Source organism: Dermacentor variabilis, chromosome 7, assembly GCF_050947875.1.
Source record: "Dermacentor variabilis isolate Ectoservices chromosome 7, ASM5094787v1, whole genome shotgun sequence".
Classification (NCBI taxonomy): domain Eukaryota; kingdom Metazoa; phylum Arthropoda; class Arachnida; order Ixodida; family Ixodidae; genus Dermacentor; species Dermacentor variabilis.
The window spans coordinates 176,669,995-176,692,413 of record NC_134574.1 but is presented as its reverse complement, the minus strand read 5'-3'; the positions used below and the strand labels follow the sequence as shown (position 1 = coordinate 176,692,413).

The following is a 22,419-nucleotide window of genomic DNA, read 5'->3' as shown; positions in this document are numbered from 1 at the left end:
CGTCCCGCCTAGTGTCAACTCCATCCGGTAGTTGACGCGAGCATCGGAAAAAAAGAATGTGAAACGAACTTACAAACAATGTTTCATTCTTTAAATTCTTTTCCACTAAAACTTAAAAAGTTTTGGGTGTAAATGAACTTATATTTTGCTAATAATTTGTCTTGCGTTGCCTAGCAACAAGCTAGCGGCACGCCAGACGCGCGTGCATACATCATGCGCCAGAGGTGCCACAGGAGCGAGAGAGGCGGGCTGCGCATGTGAAGCTCACGTGCTCAGCGACCTGTCCATTTTGGATGTAGCCCGTTCTTTTTGGGCTCCCGGCATTCTCTTGTGTTCCGTCTGCATTTTGATACAGCACCGCTGCCCTACTGGACTGCAGCAAGGTGAGGAATTTTGTTTGACAGTCTGCGACACACTTCAAGCATTTGGGCTTACTGCAAAAATTGAACCTATAAGTGACGCAGTTATTGAAAAACAGTTCTGCCGTCCAGGCCTAGTTAAGTTAACTACTCGCACTGGGAGATGTTTGCGACGCTTTCTATGAGCCCAAGCATTATTATAACTTATTTCGGTAGTTTTTGGGCATGGTCGCCGCACCTGGCTTTGTGACGAAAAGCACCTCAGCCGTGTGACACAGTTTCGCGTGTACTGAATCTTACCGGGACAAGTTTTGGCGCTTTCCCTGACCCCAGACATTATTGTAACTAATTTCGCAACTTTTTGGGGTACTTTTCAAGCACAGTGGCCGCGCTCGGCGTAGTGGCGCAGTTAGCGAAAAGCAGCTCGGCTGTGAGCCGCAGTTAGTCTCGCGTGTACTGAATCTTTCTGGTAGAAGTTCGTGACGCATTCTCTGACCCGAAAAAGTATTGTAATTTATTTGGTAACTTTTTGGCATATCTTTAGGCTTGCTCGCCGCGGCTGGGGCTGTGGAGCTGTTAGCAAAAAAGCAAGCCGGCCATAGTGAGCGAGTTTTGCGTGTACTGAATTTTAGTGGGACAAGTTCGTGACGCATCTTATAGCCCTGCAACAACATATACCTTATTTTGGTACTCACGCTTGTCGTGTAGTGGCGCATGGCGTCATGCACGGCGTAGTGGCGCAGTTAGCGAAAAGCAGCTTGGCTGTGTGCCGCAGTTAGTTTCGCGTGTACTGAACCTTACTGGGAGAATTTCGTGATGCATTCTCTGACCCCCAAAATTATTGTACTTCAGTTCCTAATTTTTGGACACTTTTGAGGCATGCTTGCCGCACCTGGGGTTGTGAAGCTGTTAGCAAAAAAGCAAGCCGGCCGTGGTGAGTTAGTTTTCCATGTACTGAATTTTAGTGGGACAAGCTTGTGACGCTTCTTATGGCTTTGCAACAACATATACCTTATTTCGGTACTCACGCTTGTCGAAAACGCAACGAGCGATTGGCGAGTGATAACACAGAAGTGTGTTGGTTGCGCCGGCAGGACGCATAAAAGATAACACCGAGGGGCTCAAGAACTTGACATTTCTGTTTTCTGAGTGACTGAAAACAGGCTTTGCACCCACGAATCTATCTTGAGTGCATCTAGAAGGCATTCTGCGAGCATGTAACATGGTCTGGCTGAGAGCCCGTGTTGTAGACCACCTCTGTGCACTTGGCCTACCATCATGTCGACTGAGGCCAAGTTGTTTTGGAAACACGCAGTCACCCGTGTATTTGTGCTCTTAAAGTGCAGGAAATAATGCCCGGGAAGGGAGGGATGTTTGAAAATCTGATGTTTTCTTCAGATTTTATGGCATTGTTTGGGAGAAGTCTATTTGCTACAATATGTATGGAAAGGTGAATTTATCTATTATGCCGCTCATTCACCAATTACACACGTTTCGCCTCTACATGCAATACACCTGTTAGGTCTATATACCAAAATGATACATGCTTGTAATTTACTTTCTTTCAGCTGATGGCATCCGGTGGAGCTTCGTATGGCAACGACTGCTGCTTACCTGGTGCCACAACTTTGGATGAATGCACAAGAAGCCCGAAACGAGCATTTGTATAGAGCAAAATAAACATTTCATCATTTCAGAAGACGTCTTGCGTTTTCTTTATGAAATTGCATGTGACACAGATTTGGTGGAGGCTTGTCAAGATCGGTCCATAATAATTTTTACTAAATAATAAAACGATTCCGCGCTGTATAACGATGTATAAAAGCCGACGATGCGCTTGACTCGCTGATCAGATTTTCAATGATCACAGGCTGTTCCCCGCTATTGTTGTTCTTTGGTTGTAGTCTGTTTTTGAGGGCACAGATTCACCCAATAAAAACAAGTTTCATCATTCACAGTTTCGCTGCTTTTTTCCCTGTCACTACTATGTGACAATATTAACCCTGAGATGGGCATACCTGGTACACAAGTGCTGTTGCCTGCTATGGACTCCTGGTAGTAGCCGTCCTTGCAGCGGCAAGAGGAACCGCGGCACGCCGACGCATTGCTGCCGGCTTCACACTGGGCATCAGACCGGCATGGGTCCCCAAGCTTGCGGCCTGTTTTGAAGAAATGGTGAGAATCTAATGCTTGCCATAGGCACAGAGGAGCAACTTCAAGATGGTTTTTCCAGATCACTCGCATTGTAAAGCTTCATACTAAATATAATACTGTGGCACTGAATTTGTTTTGCCATCATGGGAATTATGCTTATTACACAAATTTTTCAACTATGTGACATAAGTTCATTAAGAATCCACACTGCAGCTTACTTTGTTTTTCTCTTTGGTTCAAGTGTTTCACACTCTAACTTCACAATGTCCCCATGAAGCAGTTGAGTGCTTTACCTTAAAAATTAACCCCCTGTCATGCACAATTTTCAGCACACAAATAAACTGCAAGAGTTTAAAGCACATGCTTTGCTAAATCTAGATAAAGTTTGGCAACATTGCCAACACTTAATAAGTGCTTTATTTAGGTGGGGGGGGGGGCACTTCCTACAACTGTTTCTTATATTACCCACAAGATCAACTGGCGCAGTTTTGAGGCTAGCTCCAACTAATGATTGCCATGCAACAAATGTTCAATAACAGTTAATATCAGTTATTAACAATAACCGGCAGCAGTGGCATCCACATCTAAGCCTGAATCCTTTGTTTGCGCCGGTATTCCTACGCTGATCCTTTCCCTTTTTTTCTGCCACTGCTGATGCTGCTGCCATCAATCTTGTTGTTTTCTTCCCCCTACCAAAGTCTCTGTTTAACACTCATACCATACTAACGAATGCAGAACTGTCAAAAAATCTGGAGTATGCTTAAGCTTTGCCTTTAAGAGTAGAACACGATAGCATTTGAAGATCCCTGACTGCTTCTCACGCTTCCCGGCAAACTGGAGCATATGTAACTGTAATGTTTACCTGGAAACGCTTGCCGCGAACGCTATGCATGAAGGCGAGCTTTGTGATGGAACCAAGGCCTCTTGCGTGGGGCGCGATGCGGTGGAGGCAAGCGCTTGCTGGAGTTAATGCAAGGAACCGGGCGCGCCGTTCCATGGCCCCCAAGACGCCCATCGCGACCGAGGCGCGCAATATGGTGGACGCTGCGGCCGGTCTGAACGCCGCGGCCGGTCTGAACGCCGCAACCAGTTTGTGTGTGTGAATGGGTTTCTTTGAGTCTTCACATAATAGAATTATGTTTTCTCATATAGTCAAATTAAAATCCGAGAGCTATCATGTCTGTGGGTTGTGTGCAAGTCATAGCTTAAGATTTTTCTACGTATTTTAGCTTGAGAAATTCAATTAGTTCAGTCAATTCCTTGCATCATACGGAAGGCTCGGGTATATGTGGTTCGAAAAACTTTTTGCCGATGTGACATCCGCCGCCGGATTTTCTGCGACACGGGCTTCTTAACACTATGGCGCTAAAAAACTGCGGAAGAAAAGATTTAACAACATGGCCAAAAACATGCATGAACTCGTCTTTGATAAAAACTTGCTGAGAATGAAGGAGTGTGGGATTGGGATTATTGAGCTGAAAAAAGAAGTTGATTCCTTGAATACAAGTGCTGAGCATTTGAACGGACTTGTAGAAGAACTACGTAGCCAAAATGCTATGCTAATGATTGAGAACACACAGCTGAAATCTCAGAACCAGTCATTGACTCACAAGGCTGAGGAGCATGAAATGTACTCTCACCCTGGAAATGTCGAAATCAAGGGTGTTCCTGGTTGCCAAGGAGAGGACTGTGTTGCAATTACAAAAACAGTAGGGGACAGAATTGGCTGTCCCGTATCGCCTAGTGTGTACCCACTGGATCTAATGACAAGAAAAATATGATCGCTCGTTTCTGTTCTAGAACTAAGATAGCTGACTTTGTTAGCAAGCGTGTAAAGCCAAACTCTGTCTTAGCGATATTGGATTCTCCAGCTCTTTCAACGCTCCTGTATTTGTAAATGGACTCCTCACCCCATTTAATGAGGCTCTCTTTTCCAAAGCTCTAACTTTGAAGAAAGAAAATAAAAAACGATGTTCCTTTGGACGGACGACTGCCAAATTAAGGCTTGGAGGACTACTAATAGCAAAGTTCTGTGCATTCGAGATGAACCTGACCTAACCAAAATAGACCAGAGATCATTGTTTCACTAAATGACATAAGTATGGCTTCTCTACTGAAACCCAATCAAGAGAATTCTTTCTTAAGCGGACTTCATTCCATCATTCATTTCAACACAGGAGTCTTCATAAACCCTTCAACGCAATTGATAATTTCTTCGCATTGCTAACCAGTGCATTTTCACTAATTGGCATTACTGAAACTTGGTTATCTGACGACGACAAAAATTTGTATTGCTTCCCTAACTATAAATTGAAATATTGCAACAGACTGACGAGTAATCACGATGGTGCTGCCATATATGTTTGTCCTAGTATTGTTACAGGGATGCTGGGACTATAGACAGACTGTATTTACCATACATACACAAGCAGAGTCAGTGTAATTAAGATGGCTGACCAGCAACAACAGGCAGCAGCCAGCATCTTGCCATCTTCATTTCTCTTCTTTTATCCTTCCGTAACAGGACCCCCGGGTGCTGAAGCACCATCTCGGCACATGGGAGGTGAAGAATTGCGAGCAAAGTATGGTTTCAGCCACGAAACGTGCACGATGTCAGCAGGCGTCGGACATGAGCATGGATCAAACTGTAATAGCGAAATCTCGTAATTGAAGTTAACTTGACGTAGGTCTCCATAAGGCTCAGTGTAGTGAGAGAGAAGTTTCTGGGAAAGGCCAACTCGACGACACGGTGACCCCAAAGGAGCACCCAAGCACGTGGTGCGAACTTAACGTAGTGATGGCACCAGTCATGATGCTCTTTTTGTATACACTGCGAGGCTAATAAACGAGATCGGGCGACATGACGCACTATGTGAGCGCGATCGATGACTTCACGAGCATGCCGAATTGCAACACGTGGCACAGAAGGGAGGATGGTGTCAAACGGCAATGTGGGGTCCCGACCATACAAAAGATAAAAGGGTGAATATCCTGCGGTGCCATGTCGAGATGAGTTATACGCGAATGTCACGTAGGCCAGTGTGGAGCTCTGACGTTCAGACTTGTGACTGACAATAAATGAAAATTCCTGGAGCCGCAAAGCCCAGCGACCAAGCCGTCCAGTCAGATCCCAGAGGGAAGACAGCCAGCAGAGGGCATGGTGGTTTGTGATGACCGAAAACGTGCAGCTGTACAAATATGGCTGGAACTTGGCTGCAGCCCAAACTAAAGCCAATCACTCCCGCTCGGTGATGGAGTAATTTCTCTCAGCAGCTGACAGCAGGCGGCTGGCATAAGTTATCACATACTCGGTACCACTCTGTTGTTGGGCGAGAAAAGCGCCGATGCCATGGCCGCTTGCATCAGTGTGGACTTCGATCGGTGCAGATGGATCAAAGTCGGCAAGTATCGGAGGGGTGGTCAGAAACCCGATGAGAGCGGCGAACGCATGAGGCTGCTCTGGGCCCCATGAGAATGCAGTGTTCTTCTTTAGAAGATCTGCCAAAGGCCAAGCAACGTCGGTGAAGTATTTAATGAAACGGCGAAATTCTGCGTGAAACTTCTAAAACGTTTTGTGGAGACACATCAGGTTCTATGAACAGCTTCTGAGGGTTCAAGCTTTAGGAAAACTGCAATGCACAAGCGGTGAAAATGGCTTAAAGAAGGCTGCACTTGGGTTGAAATGATGACCATTTAGGAAGACCATCCATTTTAAGAACTCATTCTACTGTAGAGAAAGTGAATGAACTGATTCATTCCTACATTGCCCGACAGTTTGGGATATAGCTGAAAAGGTTGGTGTATATAGCTAGGTATAAAGGTATATAGCTGAAAAAAACTGTGTACCATGAAATTTTCGCTGACAAGAAAGGAATACTCAGCCCTGTAGCAAAATTTGTGCAGCAGCTTTCGTCAGTCAAGTGAAAGTGAATGAAGAGGTTGTGGAACGAGGAACACCTGATGATGAAAAATTCACAAAAAGTGTCATCACTCAGGTTGAGACATGGTGTTACAACTATTAAATTAAATTATGGGGTTTTATGCGCCAAAACCACGATTCGATTATGAGGCATGCTGTAGTTGGGGACTCCGGTAATTTGGACCACCTGGGGTTCTTTAATGTGCACCTAATTTTGCATTTCGTCCCCATCGAAATGTGGCCACCGTGGCCGGGATCCGATCCTGCGACCTCGTGCTCAGCAGCTCAACACCATAGCCACTAAGCAACCCCGGCGGGTGGCGTTACAACTATGGTGTTCACTGTGACCCAAGAAGGTGCGATGACTTCGGTCCAATGTGAAGGTCTGGCTCACAATTTTTTAGTATTGAGAAGCATCACCACCTGTCTCATTTTTGCATCTGGCTATCCATAGCCGGGAGGCCATTTTGCTTATTGCACAATTGTAATTGACCATATAAGAAATAATATGTGGAAATTTTGAAATGATTTCAAGAAGCAGTGAGGAGGAAAAGGCCAAATGCTGGTTAAAAATAGGGCTGGGTGCGCAATTATGATAATGCATCCACCCACACAATGCTGCTCATTAGAGAGTTTCTGGCCTAGTACTTGAGGCCAATGCTTCCCCAAACTCCATATTCAAACTTAGCCCCAAAATACTTTTGTTTTGTTCTCTGAACGGAAGTCCACTCTGAAAGGACGGCATTTTCAATCCATTGATTCTATCAAAGAAAATTTGCTAGCTAAGCTGCACAGCATTCTAACAGAAGCATTCCAGGAAGCGCTCCTTTCATGGCACAAACACTGGATTGAGTACACCAACTCAGAAGGGGACATTTTCGAAGACGACAAACCTAAATTAGTCTATAGGTAAATGCAAACAATTTATTTGTTTACAAATTTTGTGAACTTTCAAGACTGACCTCGTACTGCTCATGATAACATACCATAAAATTCCGAGAGATGGCCCAACCCCGAAAGATAACCCACGCCTGACAATACCATTTTGGGCCTTCATAATCCTCAAAGAGCCAACTGGCCGGATCCCTCTGAAGTTGTTGTGTGCCCTCAGCTTACTAGGCGCGATTTTTTAAATTGCGATAGCATGCATACAAACACTTTTTATTTTTGTAATTTACAAACAGAAAATATTTACCTGTCTCACTATTGCGATTTTAGATTTTTGTGATATTCTCACTTTCTTTCTCTCGTTTCTGTTCTGCGTTTTGCTGGTACTGTGCTTGCGGCATACAAGTTAGGCCTAGCAGCATACTTCGCCGGATAGTGTCACTACTGTGCTCAAGTGCTTGCATTTGTACCTTATCATCTCTAAGATTTCTTAACTATGAATCAGAAGACTGAGAGCTTCGTGAGCGGCTTGCGTCGGCAGTCCCCTCTTCGGCTGCCCTACCAATTACGTCGAACGCCGTGCGCAAGAATTCATTTATTTATTAATTTGCTTCATCACAGTACAATGTAACCGGAGGCGGAGGGAAAAGCCGTTCAAATGACGGCTTGAGGGATCCTCCGGCGCCTTTGTGAACAATGGCAGCAGCTGAAGAACATCACAATATCACAGCACTTTTTTAAAGTGACACATTGTTTTATGTAAAGATTAAGCCACAAAGGAAAATTGAAAACATAGTTTATAGATAACTTATACAACAAAAAAACTGCTGCAATCTTCTGTACTTAAATAAATTGCTACATAGCTTATACAACAAGAAAAAGAGCCGTTAATTCTGCTACACTTAAATGAGACACATCTATACCTTTGCTAGTGTAATGACTTAGAATTCGCGGAAGAGTACATCGAAGCATCTGAAAGCCATAATTAGTACAAAAGTAAGGAACGTTCCACATTTTTGTATTTCTTGTTTTACAGGCCTTTTCCTTTAAGCAAAGATTTGCCATCTCCATAAACAAGAAGTTTGAGCGTTTGCAGCTAAGACAGTACTCTCATATTAGTCTGTATGGATATAGGTCATTCACTTTGATTATTCTATATTTTTGTTTTTGTTTCTGTAGTTGTTCCCCAAACCAAATAGCAGTAGTTAAGAACTAAACAGTGATTTGTATATAATAACATCACCGAGTTGGGGATAAGGTACCGGATACGGCTTAATATTCCAGTTATCCGGCTTAATTTTATTTGAAAATTATTGACGTGGTCATCCCATTGCAAAGAACTGGAGAAATGTACCCCAAGTAGTTTCACTGACTTCACTATTTCTATATCTGAGCCTCTAAGTACAAGGTTATTCTGGAAAATCACTTGTTGACCTTTGAAATAGAGAACTGCGGCTTTTGTTTTTGGTTGCATCTATTTTTAACTTATTGTTACTTGTCGAGTTGTATAACTTCTGTAAGACGTCATTAGCTTTACTAGAGAGAATAACATCTGATGCTGAGGTGACAAATATACTCGTGTCATGCGCATACATAGATAATAAACTTAACTTGTGGGGAGATATGGACTATGTCATTAATATATAAAGTGAACAATAAAGGACCAAGAATGCTCCCCTGTGGTACACCTGAAATTATCTTCTTATCTGCTACTAAATAACTTATAGAAACAAATTGACATCTATGCACCAGATAGCTTTTAAGTACGAGTGGGAGCCAGCGAATGCCGTAATGGTTTAATTTTTAAATAAAATGCCGTCGTGAGTGTAGTCAAATGCTTGTGTGAAATCCACAAAAATTCTTACCACTTTATTTTTTTGTTCAAACTGTTGTAGGATATATGCTGTAGGTCATTCTCACCCCGAGCTAGAAAATCGCTAATGAACTATGCCTCAAACCATTCCAGGCTTGTGAAGAATGGCATAGTCATCTCGTGTTTCCGGTCAACGTTGTTGAATTCATGTCACCACACTGTAAAGATTGCATTTTTTGAGCAAGTTGATAGGTTGAGAAAGGCTGGGTACCCGCTCGCTGTGATGCTGGCATCGTGCGCTAGACTAATGAAAAAAGTTAAACAGGATAAAGGACAATGCAAAAAGAATCAAAAGCAGAAGGATGTAGCTTCCAAGATTTCAGTAATTCCATATGTGCACGGCCTTTCACACAGACTTAAAAAGGTGACTGGTAGTTATGCAGTAAAAGTAGTATTTTCGGCAAAAAACAAAATAGGTAGTGTGTACTCTAAGGTTAAAAATAAGTTCAAAAGAAAGGATGATGTAAAGAAAGAATATAGTGTTAAACATCCGCACAAGAACCAATTTGTTGATTGTGTGAAGAACGTTGTTTACCAAATCCCTATGACGTGTGGTCATGTGTACGTAAGGCAGACTGCGAGATGCATTAACACGAGGTTAGGGAACACTTGTCCAGTCTGAAAGGTCGCCCTAGTACGCATTTGGCAATGCATCGCCAAGACCATGATTGCTCACCTTGTCTTAGTAGCACTGACATTTTGTATAGGCATAGGAATCAAACCGCGAGGGAAATTGTGGAAGCACACTGGATTGAAAAACAAAAAGAAAAATGCATCAGCCATCCTTCTGTTTCATTGTTGTATAAAGAAAATTCCTTTCTATCATCACATCTTTAACACATTTTATCGTAAGTGGTTATTTCATGCACCTTGCTGTTTTTATGTTGACCGAGTGGCTTTGGTCCACGTCTTTTTATCACAAGTGTTATATGTACTATAGGCGTGCTCTCTTGACTTGATCCCAAGATCTGTGTGTATTATATGCGCTATAGGCGTGCTCTGTTGACTAGATCGCGCAGGTCTGTGGCTATTTAAGCAGGTGGTTTTTCAAAAATAAAATCAGTTGTTAGAAAGCACTCGTCCTTGTGTTTCTTCTATTATTCGTCCCTGTTTGTTTGCGCACAAAAAGTTTTAAGAAGGATATATTCTTTTTGATCAAGTAGGGCCAGTTCTGTATGCTTATGTTTTTGGAAGCCATATTGTGATTTTGTCAGGACATATTTGGTGCAAAAACAGGATAAACGATTAAAAATTTTTTTTCGAACCCTTTAGAAAATACGGGTAGAATAGATACCGGTCGATAATTTGCAACATTATGCTTGTTCCCCTTTTTGTAGAGAGCTATTATGAGTGCAGTTTGCATTTATGAAGGAAAAACCCCCTGCTGAAACACAGAGATTGAGTAAACGAGAAAAACAAAAGAGATTGAATATGTGTGTTAGTACTGGACTGATCTGATCAATAGCACATCTCACTGGTTTTATTTGCATGCCATCGGTGTCGCAGCTGCGACTGTTCTTTAAGCCAGGGAATACTGTGCGGACTTCTGGTTCAGTAGTAACTGCTAAGAAAAACGTGTTTGTAGTTTCTGGACCCAGAGTTCGGCAAGCAGCGGGTGATCTGTCGATAAAGTCTCTGTAAACAAAGTAATCATTAAGTACATTGGCCATAGCCTCTCCACTGACCAAGTTTCCATCATGGAGCACCTCCTTAATTTGTTCTGTTCTCGGATTGCGGCCCATGAAAGAGTTTATTTTATTCCATAAAACATCTGCTCGTTTTGAGCACAAAGTAAATGCTTGTATGTGATACAGCTCCCTAACTCCCGCTTCACTAACCCACGAAAGGTGATACAGTCGCCGACCGTTTAATTGAACCTCACGGGGAGTGCGGAAATGTCCGAATAAACAGGTGTCCGAAAAAGCAGATTAAGAAAAAAAAAAAATGAAATCCTTTATTTCCACGCACTTATTCGGGCTTGGCAGTAGGCTTGAAGAAACCGTGAATGCGCCGTGGCACGCTGTTCCGTTTACGCGCAATCAAATAAGCCTGAATCTTCGAGAGGGTCGTACGGTCACTATAGGCGGCTGAAAGCACAGTCACCGCTTGTACACGCTCCGCGTGCGTCGGCAGCGTAGCACATGGTGCGTCATCTTCCGACTCTGTGTCATCATCCGGCGGTGCAGCAGAAAGCTGACGAATGATCTCGCCGTCGTCGAGTTCTGCGCATGTCAGTACAGCAGTGTCAGCACCTGTGAAACTGTCAAATGAGACGGTGTCCGGAATCGCAATGCAACCACTGCACAGGTCTCGGCAGAACATTTTCTGCATCAGTAGGGAGCACATCGGAAGGCGACAAATCTTAGGCTTCCCGGCCCCCGCTTGCCGGCATTCCCCAGCGCAGTCTGCGCGGGCACTGTCAGTGCCATTAGACACTTGGCGCGATGTTTCCGTATGCCGCTTTGGATCACCGGAACCTCGACACAGCACACAAAGCAAACACCACCATGCCAACACCAGTCGCACAAACGAAAAACGTGGTCAACTCGCAGTGTCGTCATGCACTCAGAAACAAATCAGCTGCTGGATTGTCTTGACAAGGCACAGTTCCAACGGATTGCTCTCAGATTGGAGAAGAATCTGCCATAGCACTTGCAATTGCAAGTACTTCAGCCAAAATTATAGTAAGCGACTCTAAGGTTGCGGTGATGAACTTTGCCAGAGGCAGAATTTCTCCCGAGGCGAACAGAATCCTGCAGACCTGCAGAGATAGCAGGAAAATTTAAATAATCTGGGCACCTGCGCACGCCTCCCTCGCTGGGAACGAGGCGGCCCACGAATTAGCTCGAGGACTTACATTCCGAGCTGGTGGGCTAGCCGAAGGCTTCACGGGGCGAGACCGCTTAGTGTGCTACAGAGAAATCACACAACACTACAGACTAGGGCGGGTTAAACATCCTCCGGCTGATGCATCCTTAAACAAGAGCCAGGCCTCCACTTGGCGTCGCCTGCAAACCAACTCGTTTCCAAGCCCGGTGTCGTGCAGCCTCTACTACCCGGGTCAGTACTCCGGCCAGTGTAAGCTATGTAAAGCCAGGGCTAATCTTAATCACATTCTGTGGGAATGCCCACAGGCTCCCTCTGAGGGAAGAATAAAGTCTTTAGAACAATGGGAGACCTTATTACTCAGCTCCGATCCGGAGATTTAACTGAAGACCGTCCAACTGGCCGAAATCGCCGCTAGGGTCCAAGGACTCCTGGCCGTCGTCTAGGTGGGAAGACTTAAAGCCTTCCCTACATCTGTTGGACAAATAAAGTTTTACAATCCAAAAATTGACAAGGCTTACTAAGCTGAAACCGGAACTGCTGTAGAGCCACTCTATCGAACCAGGCAGAAAAGATGATGATGAGCGGGGATTCGCAGTAGCGCCACTTCGTGGGGCAGCAAGGAGGCTCCGTTCAAAACGAAAATGGCATTGAGCAAGTTGAACCATGCACCGGACAGAGTCGGTGCGTGGTGCTCTCGATCGAGTTGGCTCAAGGAGTGTCCGAAAAAACAGATGAGAGGTTGCAAGGTGTCCGAACTTCTGGCAGTTGTTATACATTATGGTCTATGGGGAGAATGGCGGTGCCGCGAAGTAGACCGAATAATCGAGCATGTCCGAATTTTTGGAGCCCGGAAAATCGGTTGGCAACTGCATGTCCGAGGTCATCCATTTTACAGAGCAGAAAAAAAAAAAAAGCTAGGGACCAGTTCAAGACAAACACATCAATTGCTCAATGCTGACAAGTCATCCTCACACCTGATGACCTGCGCACGTTCTCCACTCTTCCTACCCACCAAGACCTTCCCATTGGAATGCCATGCAAAGTCATAGCCAACTCTCCTAGCCCAGGTTTTCGCTGCTACTAAGAGAGCCCGGGAACGCTTGGTCACATTCTCAGTTATATAAACATGATCTTGTTTCTGCATCAAGGATTTTCTTTTTTCAAACCACGTATCTCGAAGGTCCTGGTGGACAAAGCGAAGGATGACTCCACGCTCTCTACTTGGCCTTGATGCCATCCTGTAAATAGCGGAACTATCAGCTGGAGCAACTTCCATTAAATCCAAGGTTTTCGCAAGATCATTTACCTTGTTTAAAATATTTTCACCTGCAGTCTCAGGAATTCCATGTATTTCAACATTCAGACATCGGCTGCGCTACTTGAGGTCATCAAAATCAATTTGAAGCTGGGTGAGACCCTTACTTAGCTGGATCCTCCTTCTCAAGTTTGTCGATTTTGCATTTTATGTTTTTTATTTCCCTCTCTTGCTCGCTCAAGCGTTCCTGAATTCTATCGAAGTGATCCGACAGCAACTGTATTGACCTGTCTATTCCCTCTAACTTTTCAATCAGGAGGCTGTCGACCTTTTGTTTGAAAGTGACAACTGTTTGTTCGATGGTTTTGACGATGAATTAATTCAGTGCTAATAAATGCATGTTCGTTCTTTGGCTGCTACACATTTTTCAACTTTTTTTCATTGCACACTGAAAGTTATACCACCTCACATTTTCCCTCGATTTTCTCTCGATTTTAGGTGGGCTATCTCTCAGAATTTTATCGTAGCTGGCTTCACAACAGTAACGCCAGATTTCCTGCAGTGATGTTAATAGCCCAGACACAGTGCAGTTAGGCATATAAGTAACTATGCCTTCTCTATGCCCCCTGTAGTCTTCAATGAGGTTGGTGTCCCTGACGAGTTTCAAACAAGAAAATGATGAAAACACCCAGACATGGCTGGAACATTAATGCAACACTGAAAAAAATGTAATTACGGTGTTTTATGTGCCACACCCAGTTTCTGATTATGAGGCACACCGTAGTGGGGACTCCGGAAATTTGGACCAACTGGGGTTCTTTAAGGCTCACCTAAATGTAAATTCCTGTAAAAGAAACGACGCAGAAAAACCATACCGCCCAACGACCCGCCGTCACGTGCAAGCGCAGAAATAGGCACGAGAGTCGCCGATGATGCAGACAATGTTTCAGAACTTTAATGTTTAGAAATCTTCAAACCTGCTATCCACAGAAATTCAGTTTCAGCCAAGGATAAACGTCCTCGTAACAGTAACAAGACAGATTCCCTAGAAATTCACTTGCTACAAAATGATCTGCCCATCGCAGTCATAACGGAAACCTGGTTGTGCAGCGATATAACGAATGAACTTGTTTTTTCACCCCATTACAAGGTATTTCGTAAGGATAGACTGCGCAGAGGCGGAGGTATAGCCATTCTAGTTAAAGATCAAATCGGAGCCCCACTTATCGGTGATACTCCCGAACTAGAGTACCTATGCGTCAGGTTATCGTGCTGGGATCAATGCTTTGTGCTGTTCGCATTTTATAGACCACCTGATGCTACACCACATTACTTGAATAAACTTGAAAAGAGCACATGTCTCTCTACCAAAATAAGAAAATTTTTCTGATCGGCGATAACTTGCCTGGTGTCAATTGGGAGCTCCTCCAAGTAAGCAATAAGGCTGATGCAAATGCTAACATTATTTTTGACATTATGCTAGCACATGATCTTATTCATGTGGTTAATGAACCCACGCGTGTGCAAGGGTCATCATGTTAGATGTTTTTTTAATCCAAAACTTTTCCGAGCATACCTTGTCAATCGAAGATGGCTTATCTGACCATTACCTTATTGCACTTTCCTCGCCCATTGTCAAAACTACTGTTCCTTAAACTGCCAATACCCAATCTTTTGAAGATTACACCAGAGCAGATGACGCCAGCATAGTTGACTACATGAAAACTTGTCTTGCATGCTTTGCAGATGGTGTTGTGATGTGTCTACACTTTGGACCACGTTTACTACAATGTGCAGGCATTGCATAGATATATTCATACCCACTAAAACTAAGAAAGTCAATAAAGTACGCCTTGGATGACACGTGGAATAGTACAACTAAAGCGCAAAATCAAACGAATAAAAAAAGAAGCATCCATGCATGGTCGTTATCACGGAACTCAAAACAAAGAAACCTGTCATGCACCGTGCGCGAATCAAAAAATTACTTTTCCACAACATTGCCATAAAAAATGCACCAGACAAGTTTTGGGGATACTTTGGCAATAGCAAGAAGACTATTACGGAAATTGCAGTTAATAGAATCATCCTTAACGACTTGAATGCCATCGCACAACATTTTAACACTTATTTTCATAGTGTATTCGCCCGTGCACAACCAGGCCCATCTTTTAGTTTTGCAGTGTTTGAAGAGCATGAGGCGAACTTTATATCTTACCATGACATTGTGTCTATGTTACTCAATTTAAAAACCAAAACAACTCCTGGCCCTGACAACCTCACGAATGTGTTTCTTAGGCGATACACCGAAACTGTTGCCAAGTTCTTAGTTGTATTATTCAGAGCATCTTTGTTATACGCGAAAGTGCCTGAAGATTAGAAGATAGCTCGAGTTATTCCGGTCTTTTAAGAAAGGCGATCGATTATTGCTAGAGAATTACCGCCCCATATTATTAAAGTCATCTTGCTCCAAACTTTTCGAGCACATAATCGCAACTCGCATTAATGAATTTTTAGATGAACACTCCATACTACCAAGTGCTCAACATGGCTTCAGAAAAGGTTGTTCCACTACCACACAATTAGTAACAATAATTGATTCAATTGCCAAAGCTTTGGATGCCAACGGTGAAATTGATGCAGTGTTTTTGGGACTTCAGTAAAGCATTCGATAGGGTAATTCACAAAAAGCTAATTTTAAAATTAAGGAACATTAACCTTCCGGACATCATAATTACCTGGATTACAGACTATCTGGATAATCGCCAACAGTATGTTTCAGTTGACGATCACAACTCTGTATATCTACCAGTCACTTCAGGTGTTCCCTAGGGCAGTGTCCTGGGTCCATTGCTCTTTCTTTTATATATTAATGACATTGTTACCTTCGTCAAACCATGAACACAAATAAGGCTGTTTGCAGATGACTGCGTTGTATTTCGTACTATTAAGTCCGTGGATGATCAGAAGGAACTTAAATCTAGCTTAAATAATATATTTTTGTGGTGCGAAGAATGGGGCATGGCTGCAAACATAGATAAAACTGTCTCTCTTCGCATAACGCATAAAAAGAATCCCCTGGAGTACTCGTATCAAATGGGATCTGTTTCATTAAAGAAAGTTGCGATTACCTTGGCGTAACGTTCACTAATAAATTTTCTTGGAACCTTCACATTGACAACACATGTTCTTCTGCCTTTTGGAAGCTAACCTATCTGTGACACAAACTAAGAAATGCCCCCTCAAACGTTAAGCTACTCACTTACCTAACCTATATCCGGCCAAAATTTGAATATGCTTGCATTGCACAGGAACCCTATACTAAAGTAAATGTTAACAAACTTGAGAGAATACAGAGAAAATCTGTTCGTTTTATTTATTCCAAGTTCAAAAGTTCGGATTCGCCATCAAAGTTGATGTTGGCCAGCGAGATCCCTTCGCTCGAACAAAGACAGAAACACAGGCTAGATTTTTTACATAATCTAATTAATCACAAATTGGCTCTGGACCCTTCACTATATGTAAGTCATCTCTCCACTGGGTATACACGACACCATCGTCCGGATACGCTGACACCGATCTATGCTAAGACAGACAGCTATAAGTTCTCCTTCTTTTCCCGGACTATTTCTGAATGGAATTTGCTGCCCGCCCCTTACAACATGTGACTGTGTTTTATGTAAGCTTTTATTGTCTTTTATGCTTTTGCATAGAATGTGTTCTTGCTGTTGAATGAGCAAGGCAAGTCCTCAACTCTCAAACTCCCTTGCCTTATTTTTTTACATTGTTCTGTTTGCACCATGAATTGATTTAGGTATTGTGTTTTGATCTTTTTCACTAAGTGTTTCTGTGAGCAATATATCATTGTAAAGTCTATATATTTTATGAATGTATACGAACGTATCTTGTATATGTCTTGTACTCAATGTCTGCCCGTCCTGCAAGGACAACAATGTGGTCTGCAGTATGTACTAAATAAAAGTACATGGGTGTTTTCGCATTTCGTCCCCACCGAAAATGTGGCCACCATGGCTGAATATGACGCGAGCGCAACACTACATAGGCTTAAGCTGGTTTATTAAATTTCTTTTGAACACTCGCATTTTCATTGACATTGGAAAAAAAAAAAGGAGGAGGGGGGGGGGGGGCAGGTCGATCACAAGTACAAAAAATGAAGGCTAAACTTCTCTTTCTTCAATTTTGTGCTGAAACTGGCATGTTAGGGTGACGTCAGATTTCAAAAGTACATTTTCACATTCTGGCCATTTTGGCGCCAATGAAGTTCACAAAACCTGCTGGGTTGAGCCTTTGCTTCCTTTAGAATGCACTGTAGGCAGTTCTTTACCACTAAACAATGAACTAGACTTCAGCAACTACTGTCGAAATTGATGCCATCCCAGCAAGCTGGAACTTCATGGCAGCATCACCACCTGTCTTTCATTTCTGCATCTGGCTACCCAAGCCAAGGTGGCCGTTTTTCTTATTGCACAATTGTAATTTACTAAAGCAGTTTAACAACCATTTATCTTTTAGCATCTTTTCAAGACAGTTCAGCCAGACTGTATGTAGCCATTTTTCAGAGCCTGTGTACAGAGAACAGTGCAGACGTACCGGTTTTGCAGAGGCCACCGTGTTCATAATATCCCCGGCGGCAGACGCAGATGTGCCGGCTTCCACAGTGAGTTCGGTTGTGGTTGATGCAGGACTCGTCTGACAAGCAGCGCTCCCCCACCGGCACCCCAACTGCATCACGCGAGGAGAATGCAAGGGTTTTAGTCTATGTATATATAATTATTCATATCGTAAAATTATTCAAAGTATATATAGTATACTATACTATACATATATACTATATACTAGTATAGTATATATAGTATATATAGTATATATACAATACTATATATACTATAAGTATATACAGTAAATTATTAAAATTATTCATATAGTAATTACTTCATCAACTGCTATAAATGCCTGGGTGGGAATTACACAGAGGTGTGACTGGGTGATGCATCAACAAACAAGAAGGAAGTTTTGAATGACGAAGTGCTGTGATGGGATGCAAAGTGATAGACGAAGTGCTTTGAAGGGTTGTGTTGTGATTGGGCTCATGTGAAGTTAACCAGTGATCAAAGGCCAAGAAGTGTTTTAAAGAGGTGGTATGTAACAATTGGCCCACATGTAAGGAGGGCGTGGTCAAAAGGCGTGGTGGTGAAGGCGAAGTTGAGAGAATGAGAGACAGTGGCCATCAGCCAAGGAGATTGGATGCAGCAAAGAGAAAAAAAGAAAATGGGCTTGAGCAAATGAATAGTAATCACACCTATATGTATATATACTCCACACTGTTACTGTATTTTTCGGAGTATAAACGGTATCTCCAGTGACAACAGCCTGGAAAGAAAAAAAGAAGCATATTGTTACGTGTAGCTGATGTACAAGTCTATTTACAATATATTTACACGTAGACCAACGGTGGCAAAGATGGCGACGCTATATCAAGCGGGCCCATGTCGTCTTCCTCCTCCTCAGTGCAGCCACACTGTGGCGGCTGTTCCGTAGCATCACCCCCGGCAGTAGAAGCACCGTCCCGGTGCTTAATCTACACATCCGCAGTTAAAGGTGTGTGGTATGGCTTCAGTCTCGCCACGTGAACGATGTCATACCACACACCTTTAACCGCGGATGTGTACGTCCGGCATCGTGAACGTCCACGCCGCCGTCCGCACCGGATCCGCCGCCATTGGTGTGTGCATGTGGGCCGGTGTGTTCGCGTCGCCCCTCCCGCCACCCCGACCCTCCTGAGTGCTTCATCTCCCGGGAGCCGCTAGACAGTTGTTTCAAACCTGGATGACGGCTCCCAGGCCACGGCAGAGGCACACGCCTTGGTGGGACAATGCTCGTGCGCGAGTCTCTAGCGCTGGATCGCACCGGTTTGTTGCTGCGACGACCGTGCGAAGGGCGACTGTGGTGAAGATTCGCCGCCTGCCTAGGCTCACAGAGGCACAGTAAAGTTGCGCCCTCTCACAGTCGCCATGTCCAGTGTGCGGACACCTCTGCAGACCGTCCATGAGTTGGTCACGACCGACCAGGGCCCAATTTTTAAGTCTCCTAAACTCCCTACGGGAGAGGAAGTGTCGGTGCTTGCGCCACGCACGACGTCGGCGCCGTGCAGCCGCACCTCCGAGGAGCCGCACACTGGCCGCTACTGACTGCTCAAGACTATTGGCAAGGAAATCTAGACCGAGAATGAGTTTGTGAGGGCAATGCTCGATGACGGTGAAGAGAACGACGGTGTGTCTGTCAGCAATGGTGAGTCGGGCAGAGCACATGCCAACAATAGCGACAGTCCCTCCGTCGGCGACTTGTACAACTCTGTTCAGGGCGGGCGTCAGAACTTTCTTGAGCCGACGGCAAAGAGCAGCACTCATAATGGACACATGCGCCCCGGTGTCAATCAACGCGCACACAGGAACATTGTCGACGAGAACGTCCAAAAGATTCTTGTTCGTCGGTAATGTGAAGCGAGGATTTTGTGCTAATGTCGTCGTTGGAGGTGAAGCTGCACTGTCTAGTTTTCCGGTCGGGGGTGCGGCGAGTAGGTCGGAGAAGGAGCACGGCGAGACGGCGGTGAACGAGATTGACGACGGGAGGGAGAAGGCGAGCGGGAGTAGCGGGGTCGTGTCAAAGGTGCCACAGGGTCAGATGATGAAGCGGGCATAGAAGAGGCAAAGGAAAAGGATGTGCCAGAGGGGCGAGGGTGTTAATCAGGAGATAGCGTGTCGGAGAAGTCCAGCTGCTGCGGCAGTGGCGAGCGACATGTCCAATGCGTCGGCAGTTAAAACAGATCGGCTTGTCATCCACGGTTCGCCATTCGGAGGGGTTGCGCTGTCCATAAGAGGAGTAAGAAGGGCGCGGTGGGGACGAACGTGGAGAAAGAGGTTCCGAGCCTAAGGAACGAATGGATTGCAGGCCGACATTGGACAACTCTTGACGGACGACGGCCTGGATCAAGGAGATTGTCACCGGAGAATGATCAGGTGACGGGAATGAAGGGGCTGCCGGTTGTGCCGCTCCGACCTAACGACGAATGATGCGGGTCAAGTTGTTATATTGTGACAGCTGGTGGAAGAGGTCGTCACAGGATGATGTAGCAGCTGTGTTGGGAAGTCGCGTGATGTGCTGAGATACCCGGTGGCTTTTAGCACGCTCAAGACGGAGGCACTCCTTGAGGATCGTATCGATGCTGGTGACGTTCGTAAACACCATGAAATGGAAGGCATCGTCAGCAATGCCTTTGAGGACGTGATTGACTTTATCGTTGTCCTCAGACATGGTCGGGTCAGCCTTGGCACAAAGGGCCAAGACATCGAGAATGTACGACACGTAGGACTCGGTCGACGTCTGTACACGTGTGGCAAGGGCTTTCTTGGCATTGACTTGGCATTCGAAGGGATTGCCAAAAAGGTTGCGGAGCTTCTCTTTGAAGAGATCCCAGCTCGAGATCTCCTCTTCGTGAGTCTGGAACTATGCAAGTGGAGCTCCGTCGAGGTAGAAAAGAACGTTCGCAAGCATAATAGTCGGATCCCACCTGTGACTGGTGCTGACACGTTCGTATAAGTGGAGCCAGTCGTCTACATCAGGACTGCCGACTCCGTTGAAAACACCAGGATCCCGAGGGGGGGAAACGGCGACGTAGGTCGGGGCAGCAGGCGGAGACGGTTGTGTAGATGGAGTGCCGCCAGCAGGAGCCGAAGTTGCACTGTCGCCGTTGCGACCGCTGCGAAGCTCCATGACGGGTACGGGGAACGTCCACCTCCACCAAATTAATGTTACGTGTAGCTGATGTACAAGTCTATTTACAATATATTTACACGTAGACCAATGGTGGCAAAGATGGCGACGCTATATCAAGCGGGCCCACGTTGTCTTCCTCCTCCTCAGTGCAGCTACACTGTGGCGGCTGTTCCGTAGCAATATAACTGCATACAACAACGCTAGAATCCTTGCAAAATGTTTCTGTTAGCGAATGCCCGACTCACCCATGTCGTATTTTTGGCCAGTGGCTCCCCGCACATTTCCCCCAACCCCACCTTCGGCGATGCTTTCGCTCAATAAACGTGATCGTGGACGAATCAGTCACATGACATGTGACATGAATTGGACCACTTCACTGCTAACATTACCATGACAGAGTATGACAGTGCGGATGAAGCAGCCCTCACAGGGGGCAATGGCGACGAAGCAAATGCGACCAAGCCATATCGAGAAGCGCTTTGCGTGGACCGAGGAAGCATCGTGGGCACGGGTGACATACGTATGACCACGTGATACGCAATTCGCATGCACAAATTGCGATTTGCTCCACCACGTGAAAGCTTTATCATCAGCTTCTGCTGCCCATCATGATCAGAGTTCCATTTTGCCAGCACCACATGCAGTTTTCACTAACTACTAAACGCAAAATGACAATCCATAAAGAGGAGGATAATGGGGTGACCATGGAAGGGAGCGGGCGGGGTTCCGTAGGAGATAACAGGACTAAATGGCAGACAGCCCGGCTTGAGGTGTGGCGCAAGGTGTGGGGCTTCCATTTTAGTGAAGTTCCACAGTGGTTTTCATGCAATGCCGTATTTACTCGTATAATGATCGCACTTTTTTGTAAAAAAAAATTGATGCAAATTCAGGGGTGCGATCCTCACAAGAGTTAAATTTCCCGAAAAAAAATTTTTTTTTCATCTCGCATTTGCTGCGGGATGACAAAAGGTCAACAAATAGGTGGCTGCCCCTGTATGTAGTGTGGGACACCAAAACAAAGATAGCGGCCGGCGGAGCAAGCAGAACGTGCCGAACGAGTTTTTTTTTCTTCTCGTGAATACATTACGCGCATTGAAACAGTTTCTTCTATATCAGTAATGAATAATATTGTTAATATCGGCAAGTTTGCGGCAATAACGTAGCCATGTCCACTTTGAGGGGACAGAAACAAATGGGCGCGCTTAGCTGCCAGTGACATAGGAACACATGGCGGGCATGCTGCGGAAACTGCGGCATTTGTCTTCACTACTATCCTAATACGGCACCGTTTCTGCTAAGGGTGGGCGAATATCTTAGCCGTGTTACAAGCGTCGGCGTATGACTAGGG

The 22,419-nt window shown here is 44.8% G+C and overlaps 1 protein-coding gene across 2 annotated transcripts in view; it reads right to left on the bottom strand.

Annotated features, from left to right (window-relative positions):
* LOC142588534 (uncharacterized) overlaps window positions 1-22,419 on the bottom strand; it is a 121,169-nt gene that overhangs the window by 66,824 nt on the left and 31,926 nt on the right. For both annotated transcript variants that reach the window (XM_075700373.1, XM_075700372.1), the window contains exons 3-4: window positions 17,889-18,020; window positions 2,378-2,518 (exon numbers count right to left, since the gene is read on the bottom strand). In XM_075700373.1, coding sequence (XP_075556488.1) covers window positions 2,378-2,518; window positions 17,889-18,020 — 273 coding nt within the window. The remainder of the gene's footprint in view (window positions 1-2,377; window positions 2,519-17,888; window positions 18,021-22,419) is intronic.